Raw genomic sequence first — 16423 nt, 5'->3', positions numbered from 1 at the left:
CTCATGAAAAACATTCAGAAATAGATCAATTATTTGTCATTTCATCTAGTAAGGTACTGCAAAATGTAGAAAAAAAACTACTCAAATATCACAGAACATTTCAGATAAAACATACTATTAGAAAGAATATTTTAATATTTATCTTACGACTACACTGTATAATAAACTGTATTACTACTACATTGTATAATTATAAACTAAAAATTTTTATTAATTACTAACATACCCGACCATATTCTGATGTCCAAGACACACTAATATGATTGGCAACAGTTGGACACAACCTACAAAGTCCTGTAATATTTACTGGTCGACTAGGTCGTTTTGGTTCCACTCCAGGTTTGTTGGTAGGAATCGGGTTCTATTAAAACAATATTTGTAATTATTATTATTACAAAACTATTCACTTTCATTACTCTCCTTCATGATTTCAGGAACAGTATATTAAACAATTACAATATAACACAGAAAAATGTTAATTTACCCTAATATTCCCACAAATAGAGTCAAAATTAAAATATTATGAAAACTTTAATAGCAAGGTGCCCTTAATATAAGAAAATAAGCAATGCAAAGCTGAATTCCACATAAACCACACTAAATTTCTGAATTTTAAGGCATCTAATTTTGTTTGCTGTTGATGAGCTGCATGTTGCCATGACATGGAGAGATGTCAACAAGAGGTTTCAGGAAGAAGATTAGCTGTGTCCATTTTTTTCTTTCTTTATTATTGACCACAAAGTTTTAAAAGAACTTTTCTTCAGAGTTTAAACTGCTAAACATTTCACATTTATTTTGATTGTATTTCACTGTCAAAAACTATTGACAAAAGATAAAACAACAAAACACTGCTTACATTTAAGTGGCACCCCTATACTGTATTCTCAAGCAACAAAGCATGCACACAGAAATGAGCTGACGTAACCTTTTGTTTGAGAACAGGACATGGAATTTAATAACTTGTATCCTACAATGTTTGTAATGGGAACGACTTTAAGGTTCTCTGCATCTTCAATTGACTTCAAAATTACTTATTAACTCTTTATATTCCACTCTAGTGATAAACTTTATCAATATCCTTATTTTTATTCAAATCTATTTCTACATCTGTAATGAAATCGTATTTCTGGAAATTTAGATTTAGAAACTAATTACACTTTACTGTTTAAGTACATTAATCTGTTTATCATTTAATATATGATTTAATTATTTTTATTTTACTTGTTAATTTTGATAGCAGTTCCAACAGCTTATTTAGTTTTCCTTCATTTTAGTTATAAGACATTTGTTCATGAATTTTAAGATATTCTAATTTACAAAAACAGTTTCTAATATACTGTATAGATTTTATTATCATAGGCTTGTGAGCAAAGTCAAAAAACATATTAAGAATTTTCTTTTACTATATTTAACCAAATGGTTTGTAGTACAGTTATTTACAGCTTGCATTACACAAATATCAATTTTTTGTTTTTACATTCAACATATAAAAACTTAGCATTAACATGAGTATCAACTCTTAAAAATGATTAAAAACTGTTTTACATGTAGCTAAAAGTGTCAGTACTTTACCGGGAGAGGACACATTTTACAGTTGACCCTAACACATATACTAGGAGGGAAGTTGTCTTCCTGTTCACAGCTGGTCTCAAGAAGACAAAACCGCAGCTGGACTTGAACTCCATAATCTTTGCTTCCTCTACAATTGAATACATTTTAATTCTTGTTCAAACCATAAATATAGTTTTATTTATAACATAATTTTTAAGCAAACTCTAATTGGCAAGTAACATTTCATACAACATTCAAATTGAGAAAGAATTATCATTTGAAACTAGAAATAGGATAAAAAAGAAAGATTTAATGGTAGTTGGGACAATGAAAAACTGTAAACCAGAGTAATAACTTTGTCTAGGACAAAAAACATAAACAATGAAAAACTGTAAACCAGAGTAATAACTTTGTCTAGGACAAAAAAACAAACAATGAAAAACTGTAAACCAGAGTAATAACTTTGTCTAGGACAAAAAACATAAACAATGAAAAACTGTAAACCAGAGTAATAACTTTGTCTAGGACAAAAAAACAAACAATGAAAAACTGTAAACCAGAGTAATAACTTTGTCTAGGACAAAAAAAAAAAAAATGAAAAAAATGTAAACCAGAGTAACAACTTTGTCTAGGACAAAAAACAAACAATTAAAACTGTAAATAGAGTAATAACTTTGTCTAGGACAAAAAACAAACAATGAAAAACTGTAAACCAGAGTAATAACTTTGTCTAGGACAAAAAAACATAAAAAATGAAAAACTGTAAACCAGAGTAATAACTTTGTCTAGGACAAAAAAACAAACAATGAAAAACTGTAAACCAGAGTAATAACTTTGTCTAGGACAAAAAAACATAAAAAATGAAAAACTGTAAACCAGAGTAATAACTTTGTCTAGGACAAAAAAATATAAACAATGAAAAACTGTAAACCAGAGTAATAACTTTGTATAGGACAAAAAAACATAAACAATGAAAAACTGTAAACCAGAGTAATAACTTTGTCTAGGACAAAAAAACATAAAAATGAAAAACTGTAAACCAGAGTAATAACTTTGTCTAGGACAAAAAAAACAAACAATTAAAAACTGTAAACCAGAGTAATAACTTTGTCTTAAAACTGTAAACCAGAGTAATAACTTTGTCTAGGACAAAAAAACATAAACAATGAAAAACTGTAAACCAGAGTAACAACTTTGTCTAGGACAAAAAAACAATTTCACTGATTTTAATATTTGTAAATGCAACCTTGTTTTTACATAGTACATTAAATTTCTACATTGATTCACAATCATTAGCTTTCTCAAGCAAGCATCTCTTGGCAACATTCTATTACATTACCACATAAATGTGTACAGCTATTACAACTGATTTCCAGATCATTATATACAAATATAAATTCACCAAAACAGTCTGATAGAACTGATAAGACTAGTTTGCAACTGATAAAGTACATGAATAACGACCTCATAAAACAATATCTACTGTTTAACTGGATAAATTACGCATAGTTCAACACCATACCTTTAAACACACAAAACAAAGAAATTAAAAAACAAACAATTGTGAATTATGTTTTCTCTGGGTTTACAAGCAAATAAAAATAAAATTAGCTGCTATGTATGAATTATTATTTTAAAACACAGAAACATTTCCCAAACCAATAAGCTTACAAAGCTTTGATTCAGTCTAATCTATAATTATTTCTTTACATAACAGACAACTAGTACACACTATTATTGAGTTCATAACAATTTTTTAACTTTGAGCCAGTAATAATTACACTATTGTTATTAAAGTAATTCACTTCAGCTTCCAAACCAATAAGAATTATATGATTGTTATTTTACCAAACAGTGCAATGTTCCACTAATTATTACGAAAAAATCATATATATATAAATTTTCTTTAAGTCAACACATGCCACAAAATACATTTTATTGAAAAAGTCAGTACAAACTCAAAACTATTGGAGAAGTGACATAATATAATAAGGAAAAAAGAATTCTTCAACTATTCAAGTTTCTAGTTAACACACACTCCTGGATCCTTTGCACAAGAATTTGTTGGGGAGCATGAGATTTGACCCTTCTAGGTACCAAATATGCACTGCAAAATGCCTCATAAACAAGACAAGCACAAGCACTTTGCACCATAACAAACTAAACAGGATGCAGTTTACACACAGCTGTTCATCATCAACTTATAACAGTTGTAATGAATGACAATAAATTGCACTAAAATAAAACAGTGTGAAAGTACCAGTACCACATGATTAAACCTTCCACCGTGGGTAGGTTAAAGTGTGTATGCCACAACCTTTCACAGAGTTATATTCAAAATTAGACTAGTTTTATTTTTTTTAAACATATATAAACAAACCAGGTTGGTCAAATAAACCAACCTCCTACAGATTTATGATACAAAAATACAAAAATTAGAGTTTTTCTGAAAAGAGAACAAAAAACATTTGAGATTTATTCAGAAGATTTTTAGGAGTTTTGAAAATACTTAAAAATTTCCAGACGAAGAAAAGTACTTTAAATTAATTTTATCATAAAAACTACTTTGCACTCAAAGAAAAACAACATGCAGCATGAACTGTAAATAAAGTTTTTAACTGAACATTAACATGACACTGGCAGAAGGTAAACATGTGGTTATGTTGTAAATACGGTTATTCACTGACACTGAAGTTTTGTTTTTTCTCAGTTTATTAAATTCTACCAATGAGACTCTTGAAAATTAGTTTGGGACCCTTTAAAATCTCTCTGGGATTCTTTGTTGTAGGATCCTGGTGAGAAGTTTGCTATTTTAAAGGAACATCACAATATGCCTATAACAAATCTATCTTGCACCATGACTGTTTCAACACAGAAACATTCTTAATCATTCAAACACATAATTTTACTTTTTAACAGAAGTTGAACTCACACTTAATGTCTTCATTTTCAAAAGTAACTACTACATACAGATCTAAGGAATAACTAGGGATATACAAATGGATCCCATCTTTGCCAACCCCTATTTGCATCTGTTCACACAACATTAATGAATATGGTTACCAGTTAAAAATGAGGAACAAAAGACAATGTAAAAATAACAATAAATATACTCTTTGTTTTGCACATAAGTATTCAGAGACTTGGCAGTGGGTGAGGCCTCTTCTGATATAGGGACAATGGCCTTAATAGCTTTGAAATAACAATAACAGAGAAAGCAAGTTCAATGGCAATGAGAACAGGTTCTGAGATCCTCAAATCACGAGGTGTGTGAATAATGTTATGACAATGCTCCGAATTAATTATTTGATAAAATTCAGATACCCAAATTAATTTAAATTACTATATGGTAATTTACAAAGAACTAAAAAAAAAACAAAGTAATCACTAAAGTAATTTATCACATGGATTAATTCCCACAGTTCTATCAGACAACACTGCCTTCTTTCAACATTAACATGATAGATAACATCTGACCAATAATATGTCATAAAGAAACATATTCACACACATATTTACTTTGAACCTTTTCACTTGTATAGTAATAAAAATGTTAGGTCACACAAACACTTTCTTCAACTTTGCAAGATATCTAGTAACCATAATGATTACAAACAAAAACAAAAGACACAAAAAACTTTTCTTTAATAGAAACTATCATGATTCTCTTATCCACAATGCTACCACCAAAGCTAGAGCATATGCTTGAGATTTTCACCTTGTCAAGAACAAACATTTGTGCTTAACATCAAAACAAAGACATTTACATAATACTTACTGAAGAATCAACTGATGAATCTATTTTCAAGAATCCATCCATTATAGTTTAGTGATACAACCATAACCAAGGAGAAATATCTGTATACAGCACTCTTAAACAATATGAAACAGCAGCACATGTATACAAGAGAAATATGCCAACTTCAACATAAGACAATCCTTCCAATACACTGGTGAAGGTATTGTTTATTCTGTAATTTGTATAAAGTGCAGTAGTTTATACACTGGACATAGACTTATTGACCTGTAATGAAGCCCACAAATGTTTAAATCATATTAAACTACAGAATCCAGATAAATGTACAGGCAATTTGACAATTACAGGTTCAAAATTGAGAATTATTTTATTCTGGAACATGCTACAACAGACATTTCAAAAGACAATGATTATAAAGGAAATTAACCTAGGATCCCTAAAGCCTCCTGGTCTAAAATAACAGTCTTCTTTCTTACAGAATTTCACTTTTCCATAATCTGTTTCAATTTTAACTTGTATTATTTATTATTTTATTGTTTATTATTTTAATTATAATTTTTACATCCATATCAAATTGTTCATGCAGTTTATCATTTTCTTCATACATTTTTGTTTTAAACTTTAAGATCTGGTGAAGAATTCTGGTTCATCTTCTAGTAAAAGATATACATACAGCTTGCAAATTTGGTAGCCGATCCAGTTAATTTTTATCTTCGTTACCCACACAGTTAACAACATTTATTTTTTAACCATGGCACAGCAGCCCATAGAATGGCTCCCAGATATTTTTCAAGTACAAAACTTTATCTCATAGCTCCCTTTCTCATCCAATTATAGCCACGGCTATAGACGATTTCCTCTTGCTTTTTTATAAACCTGCTTAACTTTGGACATGGAGTGATGTTATAAAAACTACCTTGACCTTGCTATATCATGAACTTACCTTGACGTTGCTATGTAATGAACTAACCTTGACGTTGCTATGTAATGAACTAACCTTGACGTTGCTATATCATGAACTTACCTTGACGTTGCTATGTAATGAACTAACCTTGACGTTGCTATGTAATGAACTAACCTTGACATTGCTATATCATGATCTTACCTTGACATTGCTATATCATGAACTTACCTTGACATCTTACCTTGACATTGCTATATATATATCATTGTGAACTTACCTTGACATTGCTATATCGTGAACTTACCTTGACATTGCTATATCGTGAACTTACCTTGACATTGCTATATCATGAACTTACCTTGACATTGCTATATCATGAACTTACCTTGACATTGCTATATCATGAACTTACCTTGACATTGCTATATCATGAAACTGACATTGCTACCTTGACATTGCTTATATCATGAACTTACCTTGACATTGCTATATCATGAACTTACCTTGACATTGCTATATCATGGGCTTGTTGTGGTGTTAAATGAAAAGTGAAGCTGTCTTCTTGAAATCTCCCTGGTTTTGTGGGCACTAAAAATCACAAAATAAAATCATTTAACTTGCAATTTTAAAAGCTTGGCACTTGAGCACCCAAGTATTTCTTTCACTCTGGGTATCCTTTACGAGAGACAGTTTTAGTGTCTTACATTCAAAATTCCAGTAAACTACTTTGTGTTTATTACAGCACAAAATCTTAACTAACAACACATATCTTAATAGTATACAAGTTTTAAGTACCTAATTCTACAAATATTAAATAAAGTCCCAATTTCCCTTGGTATTCCACTCGTATTTTCTCTAGAAATCTTGTCTTCTCTATTTTTGCCACCACTAATTGAAAGAATAAGAAATTAAAATGTATATTAACCATGATAAAATTGTTATTGTTCAGAAAATCAAAATTTTTATAGCCTTTAATTTTGTTTAGTTTCAGAACTATTGAAAGAAAATCAAACATTTCCTGTTATATCTTCTTTTTCAGGATATGCTCAGAGTTTTCTCACACATTTAATGTTATATATATATATATATATACATATAAAACCAATGAAAAGTCAAGGTTGTCATCTATCAATGACAAATTATGTAACACTGTGTTCACAATAGATAACTGTCAATTTCTCTCAGGGTATAAGCAATGTTCCAGTGAGAAACTTAATGAATAACTTGGATGAATTTGTAACAGTTCTTGTCACGCAGTTAGAAAGTCAGAAAAAAATGTGAGAGTTAGGGGAAATTGTAGATTTTTTGCATGTTATTAGTCTGTTTTTTTGTAATTTATTCAATTAAATAAAATTATTTAGAGCATTACTACCATCACTATAAACATAGATTTAAACGTTCTCAATGATCAAAATCAAGAGAGAAAAAGACAGTACTTTATTTCTTGTTTTTCATGTTTGTTATTTATTATTAGAAAACTAAAATGTAAAAACAGGGATCTCTTTAGGTAAGTTAAGATTAAATTAGCTAAAATAAATAATAATACAATAAAATTGTTTCACACAAGCAGCACATGGGCAATTTAATTTTACAGTGTAATGTGAGCTGCATGAGTCAGAATGATTTACAACTTATAAAGACACAGACAGCAGTTAGACACAACTCAAAGGGCAATACAACAACAAAATTTAATTATAAATAGAAGTATACTGTTATAAAGCTAGTTACTAAATGTAGTTTCACATTACAACTTGAAGCCATTTTAGGGATTACATAAAGAAAATTTAAGTTTTTTGAGATAAAAAGTATTTTTAATCTTAACATGAAAATTACTTTACACACAGACCATTCAAAACAGAAACTCAATAAATTAATGGACAAATCCTTATTTAAAAATACTTCACTAAAAATATGACTCTGTATGTGAAGATATGCACACTATACTGAAAGTTAAAAGTATCAAATCTATATAAAATTTAAATCAGTACAACAAGATCATGTGTAATAAACTTTAATGTCTAAAAAATAATTCAAAATTATTACTTTTGTTGTAGATTTTAAAGTTAACATTTTCTTAAATGAAAAGTGTATTTCAAATAATACTTATATCCATTCACGCTACAACTACTATTCAACGGGTTTTGTTCCTACTCACCCCAGATTGTCCTTGATGTTTAAACATCAGTCTGGTTTTGTTCCTACTCACCCCAGATTGTCCTTGATGTCTAAACATCAGTCTGGTTTTGTTCCTACTCACCCCAGATTGTGCTTGATGTCTAAACATCAGTCTGGTTTTGTTCCTACTCACCCCAGATGATGTCTAAACATCAGTCTGGTTTTGTTCCTACTCAACCAGATTGTCCTTGGTGTCTAAACATCAGTCTGGTTTTGTTCCTACTCACCCCAGATGATATTTGTCTTGTCACACTCTTCACCTGCATCAATGTGCTCTGTATCCTGTTACAGTATATAAGCACCTAATTCAGATGATGTTATGACTTTTTAGAGACTGACTCAATCTGCAGTCTCTAACACCAGTTCTTAGTGGAAAGGAAGAACAAAATAGTGTGAGAAAGGTAAGTATTATCGAATATATATTTTCAATTTAGGAAAGTACTAACTTCCAAAGCATACATACTTCCTCTTATAGCTAGAATCCCCCACTGATAAGGTGAAAGGACAGAAAGAACATTATCCACACAGAAAGTATCTGCAGAGATCATGGGCGTGTCAACAGAAGAGTGACACCCTAGTGGGAGAACTGAAATATATCTGGAGCAGGCATGCTTTTCACCCTAAACTTAGTTCCTGTATCAAGGGTGGAACTGTATTAGAGTGACCATCAGTATAGGCCAGCCCCAACCAGACACAACTTCCTGGACAAAGTTTACCACAGAGTAGGATCCTGTGAAAATGTTCCAAACGACCCTGAAAGGTAAAGAAGAGACAAGCATACCAACAAAAATATTCACCCCTCTATATAAACTACTGGAAGTGGTTGAGATAGCTAAAGAGAGTAGCTGAAAACTATCAGATGAAGATAATACAAGGTTATATAAATAATGTGAGATAAGAGTACTGGGGTAGATCCACACACCTTCATGTAAATGTCCTCCAGCAGGCCATTCAACCAGTCTACTAAAGACAGAAAAACACGATGAATCTGATTAGATATGACTTGCAGAAGTCTTCCTGCCTTCAAAGAAAGCCAAGAATTAGACATAAGTATTACTTTTGTATCATCATCATCCATATAACTGAAGATAAACCCAAGGGAAATGAAAGTTCCCAAGTAATAAAATGTTTATGTCTAGCATCTCTAAAGGCAACAAAACCTTTAAGAGTCTTCATTGGAAAAATAAAAAAAAATTATGACTGGTCATCCAAGTGAAATAGTGATCAGATTAATTAGTGAAAAGTTACTTTTATCATTCTACCTATGTTTTCAGACTGGTTCTTCTTCTTTATGATGCTGTTAGCCAAATGAGGGGGATAAATCCTTTTCACTAATTCATCCAAGTAAAATAGTGATCAGACAAAGTAGTGAAAAGGATTTATCCCACTTACTTAGCTAACAGCATCATAAAAAAGAAGAACCAGTCTGAGAACATAGGTAGAATGATAAATTATCCTGTGTATAATCAGCACAAAGCACTTCAACCAATAATGTCTGTAGCAATGAAGAATTAACCTCCAGGTAAAGATGACACATGGCATATGTTGGGGGTGTTGAGAAAAGGCATGTAATACCACTTTAATATACCAGTTAGGTAACTGAAATGGTCTTTGGGATAAAGAACCCAAGGCAACTTGAGGAATCCAGAGAGTACCGAGGACTCAAAGATTACTTTGTCACAAGTATCACGCATTAGTCAATAAGGCTACCTTATAAAGGACAACTGTGAATGATGCAAAAATACTGCCAAAGAGCCAAGTCAAAAACAAGTTATAGTTGGTCCTTATGACCAAAGTGGGTTGAACCTCGTGTCAATAAACAATGTCAACATGTTTGCTATTGTCCATTATAAGACTAAGCAAAGACTGAAACAGATACATGGCAACATTAAAATTGAAAATCTGATTCCATGTGAAGGTCTGCAAAACTTTCATGCACGAAGCTCGAACCTACAAAAACCCAGATGTACCATGGCTGGCTCCACAGAGGAAGTGGAAGAGGTACCACAGAAGCAAAAACCAGGGTGTAGCTGCTATCAACAGGATCCAACAATGGGTTGGAAAAATTCTTAGTATGAATTGGAGGAAAGGCCTAAAATTGCAATTCCTTTCCTCCTGACAGAATGCATCCATTGATAAAGCCTGAGAGTGAAGTACTGGGATTAAACTGTCAGTAGTTGGGTGTTCCAATGAGTGGCTAACTCAAACATCAGTGATTCAAAATAAGGGCAAATCCAACAGAGAAACTCACAATGCTGCATCTTTTGAGAGAATAGCTTTGAGTCAAAACAGTTGATTTGATATTGCAGTTATCACCTGTGGAACACGACAAGATAGTAGAGTGATATGATAGGAGTGGTTCCAGAGGAGCTCAAGGATTGAAAACAAAGAGCTCTGGACCAAGTGCCCCCTTGATGGAAAATGTAAGATACTACAGTAGAATTGTTGGAGTAAGTTGATGATTTTCCACTTAATAAGCACAGACCACAAGAAGTCACTTTTTGAAGAGGAAGAAGGTCTAAAACATTGTGTGTGGAAGCCTCTTTCTCTTGCTTAGACATTGGAATTCCTGGTTGGTGAGAGATGTGCCTCATCCCTGAAGCAAGGCATTTGTGAATAGTTGGATCTCTGGATGAAGTGGCAACAAAGGAGCCCATAGCTTTTTAACATGACCTCAAGATCTAATAGAATAATCATGAAAAAGGAAACTGAAAGATTCAGTGTAATGATATTTATGATCCATTAACCTTATAAATGCATGAGGGATTTCAGTGATGCTCAAATTTCCAAAAGAAAAATAACATGATGTCCAGGAGTACCTTTAGTAGCAGCTTTAGAAAACACAAGAGAATGCAACTAAATTGAATATATTTCTCCATCTCACTATGAATAACATAATTGACAGTCAACTGAGAGAGACTCTACCCTCCTTTCTCCTGACTGTTGAGAAATACTAGATATCAGAGGTAAGATAAGAGACCTAGTTTGCTTCCGTGCCAGAAATAATAATCCAATAATTCATGCTTTATATTGGCTTGTCAAACAGAAAAAAATATTTTGAATGAAAATCAACAAGTAACATGAACACTAATTATCTCCTGACAGCTGTAGCAGAAAGAAATCTGTGAGTTAATGCTTTGTCAAAAAAATAACATTGTCTGAACTTGCATACTTTACATAACTTTTCAAACTTTAAAAAAAATTAAATATATTATGATAAAGAAAACCTACATCGTGCTGGATGAATTTGTTTCAAGTCTCAGCACTTACATTGTTACTTTTGACATTTGTCTAAAATCACAAAATATTTGTGACCCAAATTGACATTAAAATTTTACAAACTATAACATCTTATCAGTTTTGTACATATTTACAAAATTTCACAGCCTTTCAGTTATTATTAAGAGTCATTTGTAAAACACACAACATTTTTATTGAGGTACTTTCACTACAAATTTCTCCATGACAACATGGAGCCAAAAAGTTGACTGCTTCATGTGCACAGCAATTTAAGTTAAAAAATACTTCACCTTAACAATTTCAAATTTCATTTGTGTAATCTTAATAAAATTCACTCCTTTTCTCTCAGTAAATATTTTTACTTTGATATTTTCTCTACTGTAACTATGCATGATTTGATATTTTCTCTACTGTAACTATGCATGATTTGATATTTTCTCTACTGTAACTATGCATGATTTGATATTTTCTCTACTGTAATTATGCATGATTTGATATTTTCTCTACTGTAACTATGCATGATTTGATATTTCTCTACTGTAACTATGCATGATTTGATATTTTCTCTACTGTAACTATGCATGATTTGATATTTTCTCTACTGTAACTATGCATGATTTGATATTTTCTCTACTGTAACTATGCATGATTTGATATTTTCTCTACTGTAACTATGCATGATTTGATATTTTCTCTACTGTAACTATGCATGATTTGATATTTTCTCTACTGTAACTATGCATGATTTGATATTTTCTCTACTGTAACTATGCATGATTTGTAACTATATGATTTTTTTCTACTTTAACTATGCATGATTTGATATTTTCTCTACTGTAACTATGCATGATTTGATATTTTCTCTACTGTAACTATGCATGATTTGATATTTTCTCTACTGTAACTATGCATGATTTGATATTTTCTCTACTGTAACTATGCATGATTTGATATTTTCTCTACTGTAACTATGCATGATTTGATATTTTCTCTACTGTAACTATGCATGATTTGATATTTTCTCTACTGTAATTATGCATGATTTGATATTTTCTCTACTGTAATTATGCATGATTTGACTGATCTTGTAACCACTATAAAAACCTTTTTTCCTTTCCAGAATGACTTCAGATTGTAACATAAAACTATAATAGTTCATCCTAAGTAGCTTTAAACTTTTAAAAGTATACATCTGCTTATACTAAACTTTTGATTCATTGCCCTTTGAACTGTCACTGGTATTCCAACCATAAAATGTATAAATCACATGACAAATCTGTAGTTCACATTACCCTCAGTATAAATCACATGACAAATCTATAGTTCACATTACCCTCAGTATAAATCACATGACAAATCTATAGTTCACATTACCCTCAGTGTAAATCACTTGACAAATCTGTAGTTCACATTACCCTCAAATTAAATAATGCATAAGTTACTTTCAAGCATCAGTCATGAAAAAAATATATTATTTATTTTACCTAATCTAACAAAAATATTTCTAATTTTTACCTTTTAGTTAATTTTATGATACTAATAGAGAGTAAAGAAGAAAAACAAAGTACTTTCCTGAATATTTGATGTTTGATGTTTATTTTGAAAGGCACATTTTTTTTTATCCCTACTTTTTATCCTAATGGTTCTACAGCATTAAAGAGCACTGAGTAATTACATGCAAAAATCAAACAACTACCCCTGACTATCTCAACTTATCTGGTCTTCCAGCTATACAACAAGAGCCACTAAAAATTCAGCTCACCAATGTCACTTGTCAGAATAAAGTTAGAACTAAAAGTAAAACAAACAATTGTCTACAGAGAAAACAATGTAATATGTCATTTGATATATTTAAACCTTGGCTTTCTATTGGTTGTAAGACACAGTAATAAATGCCAGAGAGAGTTACTGACAATTTTTGAAAGAGACGATGTGATGAGTGGGTGTGGCAAGTAGAGGTTTGATCTTCTATTTGATGGCTCTGTAACTAAATAAGACTGAAGGCCATAGAAATTACTTTTTTCCTGAGTAATGTCATTATAAACAGTAATTTACATTAAATTTTAATCTTTCCGGAGGGATGGTAAATAAATTAAAGATGAGATGCTGAGATAGAAACTGTCACAATTCTCATACAAGGGTAAATTCAGGATTTTTATAAAAGTAATGCCGTATAAAATTGAAAACTTTAAACTTATATACCATTAAAAGTTAGATTATTGGTTTTCTTTCACTGCCATTTATTTGTATTACACGATAAGAATGTATAGAGAAAGTATTTTTTTTATATTTTGCATATATTGTATTAAGCACTGCTTATTAAAAAAACACTAAAGTTTAGTTCTAGTTTTGTGACATGTCTGTTGCAAGTTCATCTTTATATCACAAAATGATGATTTAGGGTTAATCAGTGTCACTTCTGTGAAATAATAGCACTCAAAACAATACATGAATGCTGAACTGTGTGTGTGTAGAACATATGCAAGTTATATTTTGGAATAATTATACAAACAATTTTATAACATGCAACAAAAATGCATCTTATTACTCGTGCTAAAACTACAGTGAAAAAACAAGCCAAAGAAGAGAAAAAATATATTTCTTATATTTTAAATTAACTTTTATTTGTGTTCACGATATACAAATCTTTACAGGATATGATTAAGGTGTTAAATATTTTTATAGCAATGGTTTAAATGTAAAAATTATTATTTTTCATACTTAATGATCAATACTGTAAGATGAGGAAACAGGGTAGAAGTCACCTTCAGCTACGATAGTTTTATTTTTCTAACAGGGTGGTTGGTCTTTAGAATGAGTTGGCTTCAGATGTAATAGATGTAATTAATTTAAATGAACTTAAGGTATTTTAAAAATATTTAAATGATATTGGCTGGATTTTATTAATTAAGTGTAGTATAGTATAGTTGATAGGATGACCTAACTGGACAAACAGATCTTGTCTTTATATTTTATATTATGTTACATGTTTGTAAAAAATAATTTGTAAGAAAGCATTTTTTGTAAAACTTCATTCAATATGAAAAAGTTCTTACTGATAAACAGTGACCATTTATTCAGTGATGTAGAGAAAACCCACTTGTAGAGAAATATATATGTAAAAACGGCTCGTTTGGGTTGAGAAAATTTTTTATGTAGAAGAGTGAACAACGTTTCGACCTTCATTGGTCATCATCAGGTTCACAAAGGTTGTTCACCGATGTTGTGACCATTTATTGTCAAAAATGGGTATTCAGTTCTCTGTGCATAATAAATTTGAAAGAAATTTATAACCTAGGATTCATTTTAAGTGTTGAATAAAATACAAATTAAATAAAAATTAAAAAAAGAATCACAACATCAGTCCAGAAAATGCACAATTCAACTACCACAATGTTCACCAAAAATAACAACTGATAATAACTATCTTTAGGTTGAGCAATCTGACATATGAATGAACTCCACTGTCATTTGTGTACACGAATAATTTTAATATTGAAGTTTATTAATATTAATCATAGTTTTATACGGTAGAAAAGTTCACTACAAATTTTAAAGATTCTCAGAAATTTCTGATTATTAGATAATGTAACATGAGAAGTATTTATGAAGGTAACATTTATACTGACAATTGCACTACTAACCTCAAGCATTCTGCTATATTTAATAGGATATACACAAAATGCCCACGTTGACAGCTAGTCTGACCAGTACTCTCAACCAATTAGTGTACAGAGGGTACAAAATATTTGGCCCACAACCAATAAAATAAACATGGATGATAATTATTCCATATGCAGAGCTGTTTTTGGATGGGACCATGGTAAAGACATCAACCAAGAGTTATGCATCTGGCTACGTTCGATGGAGCAATCTTTTTATGAGAGTACTGAGCAAAATTGGCAACTGCAAAAAAAAAAATTAAAACAACAATTCTAAGTTTAAAATAACGTACTCACTCAAACTGCTTGGCTTTAATAATTCAGCAAGAACATCATAAAATGGTAAAGGTTTCAGACAAACATCAGGATGTACTGGGTATTTGGTCATATTATACCCACTTTGAATGTTGGCCACATTGTGTTTGGGGGAAGAGTAATCAATGGTTGAGACAGGGTGAAGGCTGCTGCCAGGGATTAATTGATTTCCTGGTATTGAATCGAGGTCCTTTCAAATGTGATGGTGGAACACCATAGAGATGGCCTGGATCGGTGGAAGTTATCAGTGAGGTATTTGCTGGAAACCTTTGCCTGTTTGTGGAAACAGAAACAAAAACTGTTTTACACAAGAAACATAATTCAACTGTCTGCTGGGCATTTTTATCTCCAACCTAAAACATGTAAAAGGATCATTAAACCATATTACAAACTAATAGATATCTTAGCCCTTTGAAGAAAAAAACAACAAAAACTTGTGTATAGTGATTTATATATGTAAATAAATTTAGGTGCAAACCACATGTATTAAGTAATCCTTTACTACAGAGAAATAAAGAAAATGCTACTCTTTAAAGTTACAAATACCTGCCTTATATTAGTAGTATTGATTTAATGAAAATGATAAAAAGGTTTAAACTACAGAACACTATCATGTTCAAAAGGCTAGTTTTAATTTTCTTCTCTTTCTATAATATCCTCATCAGAATTGTCACACATCTTCTTCCTCTTTCTATAGCTTTGTATCCAATAATCTTCAATTTTCCATAACCTTGTTTTTTTCAACTTTATTTTACTGCCTTTGGCTTCCCTCTTCCCTGTTCATTTCATGTACAATACCAATGAATTAAAGATCTCTTA

General features: G+C 30.9%; 1 protein-coding gene across 1 annotated transcript in view; it reads right to left on the bottom strand.

The window, feature by feature from the left end:
• Positions 1-15796, bottom strand: part of LOC143248202 (E3 SUMO-protein ligase PIAS2-like) — a 39908-nt gene extending 24112 nt beyond the window's left edge. The window contains exons 1-4 of the mRNA XM_076496634.1: positions 15587-15796; positions 6716-6800; positions 1573-1699; positions 227-361 (exon numbers count right to left, since the gene is read on the bottom strand). Coding sequence (XP_076352749.1) covers positions 227-361; positions 1573-1699; positions 6716-6800; positions 15587-15677 — 438 coding nt within the window. The 5' untranslated portion in view covers positions 15678-15796. The remainder of the gene's footprint in view (positions 1-226; positions 362-1572; positions 1700-6715; positions 6801-15586) is intronic.
• Between the last annotated feature and the right edge of the window lie 627 nt (positions 15797-16423).

This window comes from Tachypleus tridentatus, chromosome 4 (assembly GCF_004210375.1).
Source record: "Tachypleus tridentatus isolate NWPU-2018 chromosome 4, ASM421037v1, whole genome shotgun sequence".
NCBI lineage: Eukaryota > Metazoa > Arthropoda > Merostomata > Xiphosura > Limulidae > Tachypleus > Tachypleus tridentatus.
This window is presented reverse-complemented; position numbering and strand designations above follow the sequence as displayed.